Here is an 18,267-nt window from a genome sequence, read left to right as displayed (position 1 = left end):
TCGCATCATTTAAGTATTGTTTAAATACTTCACATCCATCAACTGATCCCTTTCCATTGAACTTAGTTAGTCATAATTTCCTGTTTTATAGTTCAGCATGTAACCTTTTCTGAATGATACATTCATAATCACTTCCCAAGTGAGTACAGCATGATCACTGTCACCAACCGGAGGCAGAATAGTTATATCTTTCTGCCTGAAATGTCCTCTGACATTATAATCAAATCTAACCCTCTTTGACCTTGAGTTCCTTCTGTCACATGCTGCTTGAGGAATTTGTCCTGCAACAGCTCAATAAATTAATTTTCATTCTTCTCATGAGATTCTACTGCTACCCAATCAATATTTGGATAATTAAAGTCTCCCATTATGATTACTCTTTTCATGCTCATCTTGTCTGTTTGGTGATGCATTTCTTCATCACTAGCAACCAATTCACCTAGTCTCTAAAAATTATAATTGCCGTAACTGGGGATCAAACCAGGAATCCTTAGATCTTCAATTTAACACTCTCCCAAACGAACTATTCTGGCTCAAATATACAGCATAAATAATATATATATAGAGTGCTTGAGAGATATTTGTGCCATAATTGTAAGACTAGATTACACATACACACAAAGAAATAAAACAGTAACCTCTAACTGCCAAATATTTCTGGTTGAAATTTACAGGTCATCATCAGTGACAGGAAGGTTTAGTTAACTACAAGGTAGAACATCAACAGTGAATTATTTAAAATAGTATAAGCCATATAATGGAATAGAAGGAACAATGCAATGTGTGCAAGCTGTAGTAATTGATGTATAAATTCATTTCTGATAAGAATAAGACTTTCTAAGATTTTTAATAAGGAGAGGCATTCATTCTGATTCAGATTAGGATGATGAAACAAGGCTTTAGCATCCCTTAAATAAACATTTGAACTTGAAGTGACATCAATGGAGTAAGTGTGTTATAGACCAGAAGATTTTGTGATGTTGTGGTTATGTTTGAACATTTATTTAAGGTGAGTACTGAAGCCTTGCTTCATTGTCCTAATCTGTATTGGAAAGATTAAAAGAATAACACTTTTGAATTATCAAAAATATTCAAAAGTGTTATTCTTATCAAACATTAATTATATAAATTATTACTCCTTTTATACCATCAATTCATACTGTTTTAAATAATTTTAAAGAATCCATTGTTAATGTTCTACTATAGGAATTCTCAACCTATGGTAGGCAGTGACTCACGTACCACTGGTGATACGTGAGTCACTGCCTTACTGGTACATCTAATATCTTGAATTAAATATAGTGGTATGCCACTGGAAAAGGTTGAGAACCCCTGTTCTATTGTATACATGTAACCTTGTTTCACTGATGATGATGACCTGTAAATTTTGGGTTGAAATATTGGTAGTTAAAGTTTATTATTTTATTTCCTTGTGCATGCATGTAACCATATAAAGTATAATTTGTAATTAACAAGTAAGTTGGACTTTGGTTGCTATAGCTGCAATTTGGCATGACTGAAAAATATGATGTCTGGTCTAGATTAGATGTCTGTGATGTACATAACTTATATTGGCATATAGGTTACAAGTGTCAGTGAAGTGGACGAGGTAATTTTTTTTTTTTTAATAAAATTGTTGAAGTTAGAGCTAGTCTTTTAGTGAGTTTCTTTTCTTTCCTTTTTTTTTTTTTTTTTTTTTTTGATCAGTGTCACTTGTGATCATTTGTTATGCTTTGCATGATTTATTTTTGTGAATAGTTGAAATAGAGAGTAGAGACATGAAGGGAGAGGAGATGTTTCCCATACAGAAAGGTCTCAGACTCCTTGTGGCCTCAACATTGCCTCCCACGTACACTACTCAGTCTAGCCCCTCCCTTCAAGTACAGTATGACAGAGTAATATAGCAATAGGATTATGAACCAGCTGATTAGGAAACTGTATACTTTGTTGAATCAAGTTCTGTACTATGCACTCTCCTGGTGGCTGGCCTATGGAACTGGTTATATATGAGGATGGTCTGAAAGTTCTCAGCCTCAACCATAGGTGCCAACACTATCAACACGATTTTTTTTTCTAAGTTGGTACATCTGCCATAAGCATCCATGTGAAATGGCAAGCCCATTCTATCAAGTAGTTGGTTTTATACAGCTGTCTAAAGCAAAAGTGTTGTCTGTATCCCTTGAAATGGATAAAATTGAGTATCGTGTGGTTATAAAATTCTTTGTAAAAGAAGGTTTAATGCCAAAAGAAATTCATTAGAACTTCATAAAAGTTTATGGGCATGCTTCTCCTTCCTTTTTGACAATTAAGAAATGGGCTGCCGACTTTAAACGTGGCCGTACCAGCCTTGAAGATGATTCACGTGGAGGACGTCCAAAAAGTGTAACAACACCATCCTATGCATTCTTTTGAAATGCTTATAGTCTCAACAATTTCATGCACTTTGACTCACCAGTAATCCAATACCATATCGTGCACAAAAACTCACTTGCATGAAAATCTCTGAACAGTGCTTGGAACATTTTAAGAAGAATAAAACTGATTTTGTGTGTCGATTTATTACTATGGATGAGACTTGGATTCACCAGTACACACCAGAATCCAAAACACGGCTTCTATCCAGCAGTTGACACAGTGGATAGAAGCCGGTTGTTCAACGCCAAAACAGACAAGGTCATGGCATGTGTGTTTTGGGATGCTAAAGGCATTTTGTTTATTAATTATCTTGAAAAGGATAAAACAATAATCGGGGGATATTATTCCAATCTTTTAACCAGACTAGGTGTTTTGGGAATGGAAAAATTACGGGATCTGCACTATAAATTGTTGGAACATCCACCCTATTCCCCAGATTTGGCTCCCGCTGACTTCTATCTCTTCCCAGAACTAAAACTCTTCCTCGCTAGTTAGCGTTTTTCTTCGAATCAAGAGGTGATTGCAGCTGTAGAGGGGTATTTTGCAGATATTACTGAGAACCACTACAGGGATGGGATAATTTCCCTGCAGCATCACTTGAATAAATGTATTAGTCTTAAGGGAGATTTTGTTGAAAAATAAAAATAATTTTTAAATTATAAATTCGTTTTTCATTGTTAGGACAAGAACTTTTCAGCCCACCATCGTAAAAGGATAAAAAATTGGTCAACACCCAGGAAGGATGAATTACGTGGCTACAGGTTGAAATATCTAACAGGCTTACACCTGCTAACTAATTTAACGATGTTTTAGAAGGACAAAGAGTGGCTCACAGCAGGCAAAACGTTTTTGATCATAAATGATAAAAAAAAAAAAAAAAAAAGGTCCAAAGCCAGAAAACTTCCGACCAATAGCCTGCCTGCCAACAACTTTTTAGCTACTCACAGGTAAACTAGCTGACAAAATATACAGCTATCTTAAAGCAAATTCTTTTTCTCTAGTTGAACAAAAAGGTAGCCAGGGAGAGGATAATTGCCCTGGAGCATCGCTTGAATAAATGTATTAGTCTTAAGGGAGATTATGTTGAAAAATAAAAATAATTTTGAAATTATAAATGTGTTTTTTTTTCATTGTTATGCTGAGAACTTTTCAAATCACCCTCGTATAGAGGAAGGTTTGGTTCTGAGTAGGTTTGGCATGCTCATGAAGTGGATCACTCGAACTCTTCTCTGGAGATCAAACATGGCATCAACCACTTCATGCCTCTTATAAGCAGATTGAGATGTTTCTCCGGTGATGAAGGTACCACATCACCAGAGAAACCACATAGTGGGTCTTGTTGGGATTTCCTGCACCATAAAAGATATCCGTTGTTAGAATGAATACTCAATGAATTTACCAAAGCCCTTTTTGTGGAAACAGACCAAACCACGAGAAGATGGAGTTGATATTTGATGGAAGATTCTGTATGTATATTGTGCATTGCTTATCCAGTAGTGGCCTGATTATAACTTTTTTTTACCTTATGACAAATACAACTGTTTTGTCATTAGTAAAAATCTGAACTTGGACCCCTCAGTATATGGTCTCAATCAAGCTTGTTCTTTACTAGTTTTCCTTTCAACAATTTTTTTTAAGTTTAGCATTTTCCCAAATGTACTTGCATAAGTCTTTACTGGAGTACTCATTAATGAAATTTATCTTAAAATCATCCAGGATTTGATTTTATTCACCAAGCCTTCTTGCTTATGCAAGGCAGCCACTATGAAACTTTTATTGCTACCATATTTCAGAATTTCCATCTCAGCATCATAGAATTGGATTCTGTGATGAAGCTGGAGTTGAGCCTAAATGGAATTCAGTAATGGCCTTCCCCATACTCAGATAACTAGAGGATAGTTAGTGATGAGTCTGCAGATTAAAAACTGATACCAGAAGATATATCAACTTTACATTTCATCACTATCCTTACTATAAGTCATGTATTCAAAACCTTAATTCCCTGGGATTATAACCTTCATTCCACAGAAAAACTTTTATGACAAGTGCTTCTGTGGAATGAAATAAAGTGTAGATTTTTTTGAACTTTTAACTTCCATTAAAATGTAGAATTTTAATGAAAGTTGAATTTTATTCATTCATTCCATTCTTAATGTCTGTGGCACTCTTGTCGTTGAAAATATAATGAGAAAATTCAGATACTGTTCTCTACTTCCTCAAGATGTCTTTAGAGGTTTCAATTCCTTATGTCCAGGATATTTCTGAGAAGATAGCAAGACTTCTATGCTCTAAAGGTTTACAAGTCTTCCTTCACTTGGTGTACAAGTTTTTCTTGCATTCTCCTTAAAGAGTTGGAGGAACCATTTATCTTATACAGGAGTTTACTGAGCTTTGTGACTTCTTACTTTGGTCATCATTATCCATTTGAATATAGTGAACATCAAGATTACATCAGATGTCTAGGATCAGACTGATTCAGTCTTTCCCAACATGCTGTATCTTCTAAACAGAGTTCACTAGAATAGGGCTCTCCACAAAAGTTTTCCATAAAATAGATTTAAACAGTGATGATTGTTATATCTAAATTGTTATTGCTATTGTTTTAAATTTAAAAAATTAGTTTCACTTCATCATGTGAAATTAACACAGAAAATAGCCTCAATACCAGATGGAAATTGCTACTTTGTATGTTGTTTTATCTATTTCAATTAATTAATATATCTTAAGCTTACATTCCGTTACATTGTTAAATATGTGAATTTGTTACACTTTGTATATATCGGCATCTGAGCAATTCATGTGTAGGCTTTTTATGTCTTGTTCCTGCTCTGCAGATGAAGTTGATCTTTCCACCTTAATCTTGAACGTCTGCAGTGTCTTCTTCCTGTAGGTTTATATTTATATGCTAATTTGGGAATCCTATTGTTATTCATCCTTTTTATGTATGAGAGCTCTACTACGCGTAGAGCTCTCATACGTTGAGAGGGTAACATATTTGACGTCATGGAATTCTTGTGCATATTTGGACGTGTCCCTGCTGCTGCTATTGCCTTGAATGCCATATCAAAGCAATCAAATCATAGTTGACAAATTGTGGCAGAGTTTACACATATATGTTTGTTGCTTTCAGTGGAAAAATGAGTGAACAGAATTAATTAACATCAAGTTTTGTGCAAAAAAAGTGCAGTTGGAGCTCTAGACATGTTAAGAGTGGTTTATGGTGATACATGCCATGAAAAAAAGAGTAGTGTATTTGAAAAAGAGATGGGAAGATATGAGAGACAGTAAAAGAATTGGCGAACCAAAAACTCATGAAACATGAAAATGCAGAAAGAGTGTGGCATTAATTTGGTCCAGCAGATGATGGAGTATATAGTTAATGGCAGAAGAATTAAATTTAGACAGAGAAATATAATAAAGAGAAATAAGTAAGGAATAATTTAATAGACAATATAGGAATGAGAAAAATTGTTGCAAAGATGGGTTTCTGTGAATTTTGAGTGAAGATCAAAAACAGTGATCCCTTGGATGTTTGTTCTGATCTTTGTTCACAGTTGGCTATTTTCATACAGTTCATGAAACTTGAACTTTCAGTTAATTTGAATCATAGTGCTAAAGCATGCAATGGAAAACATCATCTTCTCTATCACTTAAAAAGAAAGGTACAAATGTTCCGATTGATCATCAAGACTATGCTTGTTTTTTCAATCATAAGGCTATATTTATGTCTTCTGTTTGCTCTCCTAATTTTTCTCAGATATCTCATGTCTTTGATCCACAGTTTTATTTCTAACCCAACTTTCACATCCATAAATAAAAATTGCTTTGAACACTGTTTTATAGGTAGGTACTTTATACTAATTTCTGTCCTATTCCATATAAATTTATTCACTTGACTCACCATCATACCAACTTTGTTAACTGTTGTATATTTCCATATTTTGCCATCTTTGCTAAAAATTGTGATTAATACTGAAATGTTTACTTGTTCTATAGGTTCTGTATTCAGAATGCATGTGATGTTTCCAGTGCTCCTGCCTATTTCTTACAACAGCTATTCACTTTAGTTAGAAATCCTACAGGCTTGTACTGAATCTCTTTGAGTGTAACATCATCTGCATAAAGTGAAATTGCTGAGATGAACACTAAGTTTGATATCAAGTTTCATGTCACTTTCCTTGATAGTGTGATCTATATAGCTGATTGAACAGCAGTAGAGAAGCTGCATCCTTGTCTTATTACATTACTTTACATCAAAGTATATTCTGTATCTCCTTCAGTTCTAACTGCTGGTTTACAACTTAAATGTAGATGATGTATTACTTAGTATTATCTCTCATTTACATAATATAACAGCAGCCTTTCTCTTGATATTTTGTCATGTGCCTTTTCCATATCTGTATGCTATTATTATATTCTCACAATTTCTCAACTGTTTTGTCTTAGAGTAAAAGTGCGAACCTGATGATCCTTATATGGTCTGAACAGTTTTGTCTTTGAATCTTCTCAAGTAGGCTTGTGTAAATTTTACCTGAAAGAACAATTTGTATTAAACTCTGTAATTCTCTCTTGTGCAGTTTAATTTCCCATTTTATATACATGAGTACTATGAGAACTCTATTTCAAATTATCTGGAATTTGACCATGCCTTCTGAATTATGCAGTACAGCCACTGTAAAACTTCTATACCTCATATTTGAATATTCTTTGATAGAGGGATAACTATGTGAAATCCATTAAAATAAGAACAAGTATTTTTGGTTTAAGTTTCATAAACCATCATCAGTGTTAAGGAATCAATAATTGCAAATTCAAAAAACAATAGTAGAAGCACGTAATGTCTTTTTTTCTGTGTAGCTACAGGAGCATCATATTTAAAATTATTTGTGCTTTAGGATCTTATATATATATGAACATTTTAAAAAATTAAGAAATACAGTTTTTAATACTAATTTACATTTTTTGGTATAACATGTTGATCAGTGAGATTAAGATTTGGACAATGAAGAACTTACTTCAGCCCTTTCTTTAAAAGAAGCATCCAAATTTGTATGTGCTTTCTGTGTAAAAAGCTTAATATTATCTCTATGGATCCTATGGCTGTTATCAACTCCATGTTGCTAAAGGCCAGACTTATGATATTTATTTAGTTCAATATAGAATTGGTGTTCAGAAATATATTGCTTGACAGACTAATGAGTTTATCCAGAATAGGATATGAAGCATGAAATTTTAAGGAATTTGACAGACTCTTGGTATCAATAGCAGTTGTATTTTATCTTTTGAATCAACCAGATCAAGTTCCTTAAGGAACTTGATTTGGTTGATGAGTTTTGTATTTGACTAAGAGATAAAATTTCTTTAGGATACGTGCAACACATTCAAAGATTTCCTGAATATGAGGAATGGGTGTCCTGTTTGAGTCATCATCAAATTCCTGCCATGTACCCTCAAGGGGATGTACAGGATATGATAGTACTACATGAAAATTTATGTCATTACTAACTTGTTATCTACAATTTTCCTCCAAATCAGTCTGTTACCTGTCAGGACTCCAACATGATCAGATCTTATATTTTTGTCTTCTAAGGCACTTTTTACCATATCACTCACATATATCTTGGTCTTCCTCTGGGTCTTTTTCTTGCCTATTCTGTTTAAGTGACCATACCACCTGAGACTGGCTCTGCTAAAATATTCCTGGATGCTAACAATGTCAAATTCTTTTCTAATATCCTCATTTTTAATATGATACTTCCATTGATGCCATCTGTTCACTCCCTTAATCTTTCTCAGGACTCTCATATCTGCGGTCGCTAGTCTTTGGTCGAGTGTTTTACTTCTGACCCAGCTCTCAGATCCATAAGTTAAAATTGGTTTGAACACTGTCTTGTATATAGCTAATTTAGTATTTTGACTAAATTCTCTCTTATTCCATATAAATTTATTCAGTTGACTTCCTAACTTACCAGCTTTGTTGATTCTGTTGTCTATTTCCATATTTAATTTGCCTTCTTCACTAAAAATCATGCCTAAGTAGGTGAAATATTTCACTTGTTCTATAGGTTCTCCATTCACAATGCAGTTGATATTTTCAATGCTTCTGCCTATTTCATTGTCTTTGTCTTGTTATTGCTGACCTTCATACCATATCTATTACAACAGTTATTCAATTTAGTCAGGAAATATTGCAGACTTGTAGAAGATTTATTTAGAAGTATAACATCGTCTGCGTAAAGCAAAGAGCTGACATTAACATCTTTAATTTTGATATTAGGTTTCATATCACTTTCCTTCATAATGTGATCCATATAGATAATGAATAACAGAAGGGATAATGTACATTGTTGTCTGACACCAGATTTAACATTAAACCATCTTTCTGTACTTCCTTCAATTCTAACTGCTGACTTACAACTCAAATAAAGAGTAAGTATTGCTTGATATAATGCCCCATCGACACCATACAACTGTAGTGTATTGAATAGCTTTTCTCTTTGCACCTTGCCATATGCCGTTTCCAGATCTACAAAACTTAAATGCAGATCTTTGTTATATTCCCATGATTTCTCAGCTATTTGTCGTAAAGTGGTTATCTGATCCTGACAGACTGTATTTGGTCTGAATTCAGCTTGTTTTTCACCAAGCTTTTCTTTCACAATCCTTCTCAACCGTTTCTCAAGTATACTTGCATTAATCTTACCAGGAACACTCAGTAGAAAAATACCTCTGTAATTCTCACATTCAGTTTTTCCCTTTTTTTTTATATGGGTACTATGAGAGCTTTGCTCAAATAATCCAGAATTCGTCCCTCTGTCCAGACCTTCTGAACTATTCAGTGCAGCCACTGTAAAGACTTATACCTCCATACTTGAGCCTTTCTGGTCGAACATCATCTACTACTGCTGCCTTTCCACATTTCAGGCCTGATGACTTTTTCTACTTCAAGAATGGATATGTATTCCTGACTGCATACCTATTGAGCGTTTTTTACCACTGTGCTATCGTTGTTTGTTTCATTTACCAATTTTTTGAAGTAATTACTCTATACTTTAAGGATATCTTTTTTCCCAGTTTTCATGTCACCTTTATCATCTCTAATTCCTTTTACAGCATTTTCTCCATTTCTGAGCTAATTCAACAACCTCCAGAATATCTTGCCACCTTCTAGATATTTATTTTCTATGTTCTTACCAAAGTCTTCCCATGACTTGTTTAGCTAGTTTTACAGTGTTTAGTTTCTTAGTTTGTCTCTGTATTCTCTAAGAGCACAAGCTGACTTACACCTTTTGTCCAAAAAGAAACCGAATTTTGATAGAAAATAAAACACACTGCAATTATAATTATTCAAATCATTTATTTCAATCAATATACTCTTCCTCAGCTTCAACACAGTGTTTGGCATGGTCAATTAATTCGTTAAATGGGCTTTTTATATCGGTTTTTGGGATACTGTTGTGGGCGTGGTTACTGCCGCTTGAATGTTTTCAATGGTGTCGTATCGTTTTCCTTTCATCGGCAAATGAAGTCGGGGGAAGAGAAAGAAGTCACAGGGTGAAAAATCAGGTGAGTACAGCAAGTGATCTAACACATAAACTTGATTTTTTCTCAAAAACTCTCTCACAATGTTAGAACAATGAGATGGTGCATGCTCACACAAAAGTGACCAGCTGCCTGCATCATGATATTCATACCGTACACGACATCTTGCTATTCATCGCTTCAAAACTTTGAGATAAAACTCACCATTGACCGTTTGGCCAGGTAGAACGAATTCTTTGTGGATAATGCCCTTGGAATCATAGAAACAAATCAGCATTGTCTTTACTTTTGACTATTCCAATTTTTTTTTTTCAGATGTCCCTCTTCTGGTGGTCTCCACTCAGCAATCTGGCACTTTGTTTTGGGCTCATACTCAAAACACCACATTTCGTCACCAGTAACGATTGTTTCAAGGAAATTTGAGCCCTTACGAGTTTTAATGAGGTACTTGCAGTGTTCAATTCGATACATTTTTTGGTCGTTGGTCAATTTGTGGGGAACAAATCGCGAATTCAATTATGAAGGCCCAAACTCTCAGTCAAAATGTTGTGCACAGTTGATTTTGGAATCCCCAATTCATCTTTGATCAATCTCATGACGATTTGGGGTTTTCTTTGATGAAATCATGTACTTTTTTGATGTTAACTTCACTCAGTCCAGTTTTTGGATGGCTCGGTTTTCGTTGTCCTCAAGCATCTCATGACCACTTTGAAATCGCTTAAACCACTCGTAATCTTGAGTATGGGATAAGCACTCATCACCGTATGCTTTTTGAAGCATTTGATGCATTTTGGTAAACCTTTTACCAAGTTTAACACAAAAGTCAATTGCAGCTGTTTAAAACTCATTTTCCGACTGTTCATCAAATCACACTGGGCACTATAACTCGGCTTCTAATGAAACAAATGTCATAAACAGTTGACATAACACTAATGAAGGTTGCCACATTCGACAACAAAAAGATACAATAGATGGCACCACTAGTTTCTTCTATTTTCAAAACGTTTGGTTTCTTTTTGGAAAGAGGGTGTATTTGCCAAGAACTTTTCATATGCTTTATTCTTTTCCTTCACTGCCCCTTTAACTTCCTGTGTCCACCATGGAGTTCTGATTTTTCTATCCTTGCAGACAACCTCACCACATGCCTCTCTGATTGAATCAATCAGGGTTTTCTTCAAGGCTTGCCACAGAATCTCCAAGGTTTGGTTCCTTTTCACAAACTCTTTCATTTTTTCTTCAATAATCTTTGTGTATTTTAGTCTAGAGTTCACATCTGAGAGCTCCTCAACTTTTATTCGCTTTAAAACTTTCTTACATGTTATTCTTTTGAATATGAAATTCAATTTTATCCTGCTCAAGACTAAATAGTGATCACTTCCAATTTCAAATTCTCTGTACACTCTAGTGTCCTGCACCAGGGAGAAAACATCACTATCAACAATAACATAGTCAATGAGACTTTTCTTATTCCTTGCTTCTTCTCTCCAAGTGAATTTGTGCACATTTTTATGTTGATACATTGTGTTAGTAATAAATAACCAGTCCATGTCCTAAGCAGAAATTCAACAAGTATTTGCCATTATTATTAGCTTTGCTCTTTTCTCCAAATTTTCCCAAAATCTTTTTGTATGTCTGACAATTATTTCCTACTCTTCTATTTAGATCCCCAACAAGGACCAACTTTTCCTTTTTCATTGTGTCAGTTGCTTTCTCTAAAGCATCAAAAACTTCCTCCACTTCTACCTTATGTGGGACCACAGACACAAATAAGTCTCATTGTCCAGTTTCCCCATTCACATATTTGCCCACATCACTACTTGAGACTACCTGTCATTCAAAAAGATTAGCTTCATATTTAGTGTTGAATACTATGGCTACTCCTTCTTTTCCTTGATTGTCATTGCCTGAATATAACATTTTGTATTTATTGCTCAGAAAGAGTTGTCTTTTTTGTTTCAGTCATCCCTATTATGTCGATCTGGTAGTTATCTAATTCCTCAGCTAGCTCCATTTCTTTGCCATTCAAGCTTCTTATGTTGATAGTACCGATCTTGAACTCTGTTGATGTTGAGTTGGGTTGTGTTTTAAGATTTGTTCCAGTAGCTGACTTTTCGCTGTTTGCCTTGGTCTAGCGAAAACAATGGGGTGGGGGAGGGCCTTGTTTAACTGGGCGACGCCCCAGCTGGCATGAAATTCTGTCATGTTGTACCATCATTTTGTATTTTGGTTTAAGCCAATAAGAATACAATTTGCTCAGCTAAATCCCAAATTGCCAGCTCATCCCGTTCGTCAGTATCCAGGTAGATACCTAACAGGGTGCAGAACAAGAAGGTGAGGATTGGGCATTAGGTCAGAAGCCCTGGTCACTTCTCTGCATTCCTTTAAAGACTATGTGGAGGTCTCCTCTCAGTTATACAGCTTTGACCCTTAAGCACCCCTTGTGTGAGTCTCCTTGTAGAATTGGGTGAAAATCTATTGATTTTGTGTGTAATTCTTGGGTTGTAGCAATTGAAATAAGTTTTCTTAATGAAATAATTTCAATGAAAAGAAGCTACTGAATATTGAGGTCAGATCTTGAATAATAATTTGATAATAGCATATTTCTGCAAAGGATGATGAGCTGATGTCTGAGGAATATAGTCAGAAAAGTAGATTTGTTGTAGACAAGTGGTGAGTGAACTCTTTCATTCAGCATTACCTGACTTCCAGCTGTCACTCTTTTCTCTCATTCCAGTTTCTTCTATTGAGATGCTTCTTATATGCAATACACACACTGCTTGGAAGTCAGTGGACACCATAGTGTGAGGAATAAATGATATGTAGGACCTCCTTTCATGACTACAACAATCCTACGGGGATATATTTCCCACAACTGTACAATAGTGATCAATGGGAATTTTGGATCATTCTTCTTGTAGCCATGTAATGAGGTCCTTGACTGTTTTGGGGTGGACTTCCCATGACCTCACCCAATTCTCCAGTTCATCCCACAGATGTTCAATAGGGTTGATATTAGGACTCTGTGGAGGCCAGTCAAGTGTGATGGCGTTTATCTCCATGCAGTTACAGCAGAATCCTTGTGACACAGTGCATTATCTTGCTGAAAGACCCAATGATGAGTTCATTAAAAATGCCACAAAGTAGGTTGCATTACATTGTCCAGAATGTGTTTAGATACCTCTCGGAGTTCAGTATTCATGGCATCACAAACAGAGGTCCGGCACCCAACTCCCCGAGTTCCGGACTGGTAGGCCGGTACTCCTTGAATTCTGATGACTTGAAAGGGGGGTTTTGCCCCCCTGGCAACCACGGGTGCCCGAGTTCCGGACTGGTAGGTCGGTTCTCCTTGAATTCTGATGACTTGAAATCCCCCCCCCCGGCACATACAGGTGTCCAACCCCTGAGTTCCGAACTGGTAGGTAGGTTCTCCTTGAATTCTCATGACTCAAATTTTGAAGACTCGACACTCAGGGTAGCCCTGAGTTTCAAAACGTTTCAAAAAACGTGACATAAAAAGGCTTATCATTTTATATATATAGGGTAGATATATATATATATATATATATATATTTTTTTTTTTTTAGGTATCTACCGCCAGAGTGTTTTGTAGTAGGGAAAAATCCTCCTAAAATTTCCTCAAAAGTTGATGTCTGGAGTGTAGGAGTTATCTTCTACCAGTGCCTATATGGAAAAAAGGTAGGTTAAATTGTTTCATCACTTTCCGTGTTCATATTTAGGTTTTAGCTGTGAATTGAATCATTTTATATATATTTTGATCCATGAAATATTGAGCAGCAAATATAGTAACCAATATGTAATGCAGAATTAAAATTAAATAACCATTGGGTTCTTATAATTACAGCAACCTTGAAATGGTGTCTTGATGAGCCATCCATTTATAAATGAAACCATGATGTTTCATCTAAGAAACTTCTCTCATTCTATCTGTTAGAGATGTTATGGAACATAATTTTTAGACCAGGTGACCTTTTCTGGTCTTGCCATAGTTGTCTTTGTCTTTCAAATCTTTTATTTCCAGTTCTTTTATATCTACACAGTAATTTGACAGTAGTCCTCTATCATCCATTTGATTTAGATGTTTTATCCATTTTGTTTATATATGCTTATGTAATAACTTATTGGCTTTATATTCAGAGATTGTAAAATTTCCTAATTTGTTTTATTGTCCCATATGGTATATATACAGATGTTTGTATTTATTTTTCATCTTTTTTTTCTCTCTCTCTCTCTCTCTCTGGTCCACATTTCATCTCCATATAAATCTAGTATGTTTTTCTACTAGGAGATGTATAGAAATACTATATTACTTATTATGTCATTTGATTTAACAAAATATATTTTCATGTATAAGTCTTTTTCATCTTCTATGATAAATCACATCCTAGGCATCTGAAAGTAATTACTTGTTCAAATATTTTATTATCTATCACTGTTTTACTTCATTGTTGATGCCATTCATAAATGCTGATACTTCATGGATGAAATGGCTATTTAAAGTGGATCTGTCTGAAGTTTTAGACAAACCCCTCATTTTTAAAAGGTTACAAATTGCCACTTCCTCTGCATTTAGGGAAACTGTAATTGTAAGTACATATTTTGAGTTTGAATTATTATTGTTTTATGTTCATCCTCCCCATGAAAAGTTCTAAATCTGTTATATATTATAACTAGGCTAGTCTGTAGTTTGTATGTAATAGATCTTCAAAATTGTGAAGATCATATTGAAACATCCCGTTCTTTGCCAAGAACTTAACAAATAAATTACAACTCAAGATCTCTGTTCAATAAAGTTAAGGCAGTTGCACTGAACTCTGAGAAAGAGTTTGACTAAATAAGAATATATTCTCAGGAAGCTTCAGATTTACTCTGAATATGAGAATATTTGATATCATTGGCACACCCAAGGAGGGGCCAAGTCCCCCCAAGATTAAATACTGAGTGCGCCACCGTTTGATATAATAACAATGTTGATGTTTATGAAAGGGAAACAACAAGAAATAGATACTGTTGTATTTTAGCTAAATACTTTCAATGTTAATCATTTCTTTGAGAAATACAGCTTCTGCAATGAAACATGAAGGGGTTTATCCCCCCCCCCCACACCCGTTAATGCTGAAGGTTTTTTATTTAATATATTGCAGATAGCAGTACTACACTGAGTGGCCACTTTATTACAATAGCATTTAATAATGAGTGAAGTGGCATTGATTCAACTAAGTGTCTAAAATGTTCCTCTAGGATGTTTGTCCATGCTGTCACAATAGCATCTTGTTACACAGCTGTTATACAGCAAGAGATATAAATGTGAGAGATTAATTCTGGAATCTGCCACAGCACAATATTCTCCAATCTTAACAAATTTGACTGTCTCACTTTCTTTACCAAAAATCCAGAAGACCAACTATCATATTGGAATCTTCAACAAGGTTCCATATTCCATCACCATACCCTTCAGGGACGCCAATTAGAACTGTTGGATAACCACCTCTCATACTCAGTCTCTTTGCTTTCCTGTTGGTTTGCCTACATGCATATGCGTAATTCTTTGTGCACATGCCTTGGTAACCAAAGTGAAATATTGGTTTAATAATCTAATTAGCTAAATAAATTTATTTATTAATCTGCAGATATGTTCTCTCCACCAAGCATCAACATGAGTAATAGATAATCAATGTCTGAGCTTCCATACCAGAGTATTTTGATGTTGTAATCAGGAAATATGAGACTTGGTGATGATAACCTCCCCATGATAATGAATATTTATAGTTTCACTACTTTTGTAATTAATATTTGTTGAGCAATTAAATACTGCCTTTCTATTAAATTAATAGAAAGGCAGTTCAGAATGAATTCTGTGTTTTGAAATTATACAATTGTAAATTGGGCCTGAAGAGAAAATTAGGCGTGAACAGATGGCATCAATGGCAATATCATATTAAAAATGAGGATATTAGGAAAGAACTTGACATTGTCAGTATCCAGGAATGCATTAGCAGAGGTAATCTCAGGTGATATGGTCATTTAAACAGAATGGGTGAGGAAAGATTGGCAAAACAAGTGTTCTCTGCCAGGTTGGCAGGAAAACGACCCAGAGGAAGACCAAGATATAGGTGGATTGATATGGTACGAAGTACCTTAGAGGACAGAAATATAAGATTTGATAATGTTGTAGTCTTGACAAGTAACAGACTGATTTGGAGGAATATTGTAGATAGGAAGTTAGTAATGATGTAAATTTTTCATGTAGTACTATCATATCCTGTACACCTCTTGAGGGTACATGGCAGGAATTTGCTGATGATGATGAGAAAATTAGGAGTGATTTGAAATAAGAGGAATGCATTGCACTGGAGGTCTACCATGTACACTACAACATTGATAATAACAGTTGGTGTGGATGTCAGAATGTCTATAATCAATGTATAATTAATTAATCAAAATAATTATTTAAAAGTCTTGATCACTATGCCTACTCATCTATAATTTTAATAAAGCTATGGACCCTTGAGAAACTATAAAGAAATATTTCACATGATAATAATTGACCTATCATAATATTAAGTTTTTATAAAACCAAGTTAATTAACTCTGATAGACAGTTGTGCCTAACTCATCAAGAGGGAGATGGGAAAAAATCATCTCACTGAATATTGAAACCACTTTGAAATATTGAAAAGGAATTCATTGAAAGTTATAATTTAATTGCTTTTATGGCAATTTTCCTTTCGTTGAATTGTTGTTTGATAAACCCTCATTCAATCTATTTTTCTTTGAATTTTATTACTATTTTCTATTTTCTTTGAATTTTATTACTATTTTCTATTTTCTTTGAATTTTAATGGAACCATTAGGATTGCTTTGGTATTCCACTACCCAAAAGACAAGAATCACTCAAAGTTAATATATATGCTTTTTATTAGTGCTCCTGAGCAAAGGTTAAGTTTCATTAGCCTGATACGCTCTTTCAAACTTGATTTTCATTAATATCTGTAAAAAACTCATAATACTACAGAAGCTAGTGCTTGAAAGTTATATATTTTATGAGGTTTGTTTTTGTAAGTTCCTGATCACCTTTCAAACCTTTAAAGCTTTAGCATCTATGCATTGTTTAGTTGGCATAAAACAATAATCCAATTTGTTATCCTTAATAAAAAGAAAAATAGCTTCTGTACATATTTCTTTCTTTGAACAAGGACACAATATATGAGATATAAAAAATTAAAAATTTCTCATATCTCATATATTTCTGATATAGTGTGGACCATTCTTTGGCCTGATCATACTTTCCTTTTTTAGAAAAGCATATGTTCCACCAGTTTGTAATAGTATTAGTTAGGAAAATACCTGACTAAAATTCAGGTCCTTCAACATGACCACCAGTCTGTTATACTGTTGGTGGACACATTGGCCTGGTCCACACTTCATATTCAGTTCATCCTAAAGATGTTTTCTTTGACTGGGATCTGGACTTCATGCAGGCCAATCACACTTTTCCATCATTTTTCTCATACTATTTTTCAGATGTTTGTCTTTTCCATCGAACTGCCATGTTGATCAGCATTTATATCACAGACCTCCAGCACTCCCTATACTAGTTGCTCTGTTCTTTATACCAGTGTAGTCTGTGCTGTTGATTATTATGATTGATGTCTGGTTTATATGCAGCTGCCCTTCTGTAAAAACTGAAACTTTCCATCTCTTTACCATGTCCTACTACTAACCAATCCCAAGACATTCTCCTGGTTGATTGTTGCCATATCAGACTGCTGATTTTTTTCCATACCACTCTTCCAGGCACTCTTTTATTCCTTATGTTAGCTTTTTGGATCTTCCTATGTGTTTCATGGTTGAGGTAGCATCCTCATAATTCCACCAAATGATATGTTGCCTACAGGGTGTATCAAAATGCATATAGCATAACCAAATGATAGGTCTGTGTGGGGCACCTCTGTGACGTTTGAACAGCCCACAGCCTAAGATCTAGTTCACTTTAGAAATAAAAACAATAGTAGACTGCGCTTCCTTTGATACCTTGATAGAACAAAACTGATTTACTATGATGACAGTATCCTCACCTACTGAATTTAATCACATATACCTTTTTTTTTAGCCAATGGCTATAATCCCCCAGCCAATCAAAAAAATACTTGGAATACCCCCCCCCCCACACACACACCTCTCTAGAACATGCTCTACAGTAAATCCATCACTATTCTATGTATCTGTGACATTTCTGAAAAGTTAGAAAAAATCCTGAAAAAAATACTTTCGAACTATGCAGCGAACATC

At 34.8% G+C, this 18,267-nt stretch overlaps 1 protein-coding gene across 7 annotated transcripts in view; it reads left to right on the top strand.

Moving 5' to 3' along the window:
- The window catches only part of Tlk (Tousled-like kinase), a 641,803-nt gene that overhangs the window by 584,312 nt on the left and 39,224 nt on the right, over positions 1-18,267 (top strand). For all 7 annotated transcript variants that reach the window (XM_090394231.1, XM_090394230.1, XM_090394235.1 and 4 more), the window contains one exon: positions 13,542-13,653. In XM_090394231.1, coding sequence (XP_090250357.1) covers positions 13,542-13,653 — 112 coding nt within the window. The remainder of the gene's footprint in view (positions 1-13,541; positions 13,654-18,267) is intronic.

The sequence above is a fragment of the Typopeltis vanoorti genome, chromosome 6, assembly GCF_054136105.1.
Source record: "Typopeltis vanoorti isolate ZY-2024b chromosome 6, IOZ_Tvanoo_1.0, whole genome shotgun sequence".
NCBI classification, from domain to species: domain Eukaryota; kingdom Metazoa; phylum Arthropoda; class Arachnida; order Uropygi; family Thelyphonidae; genus Typopeltis; species Typopeltis vanoorti.
The sequence above is the reverse complement of the archived record's forward strand: the minus strand, read 5'-3'. Positions and strand labels throughout refer to the sequence as shown.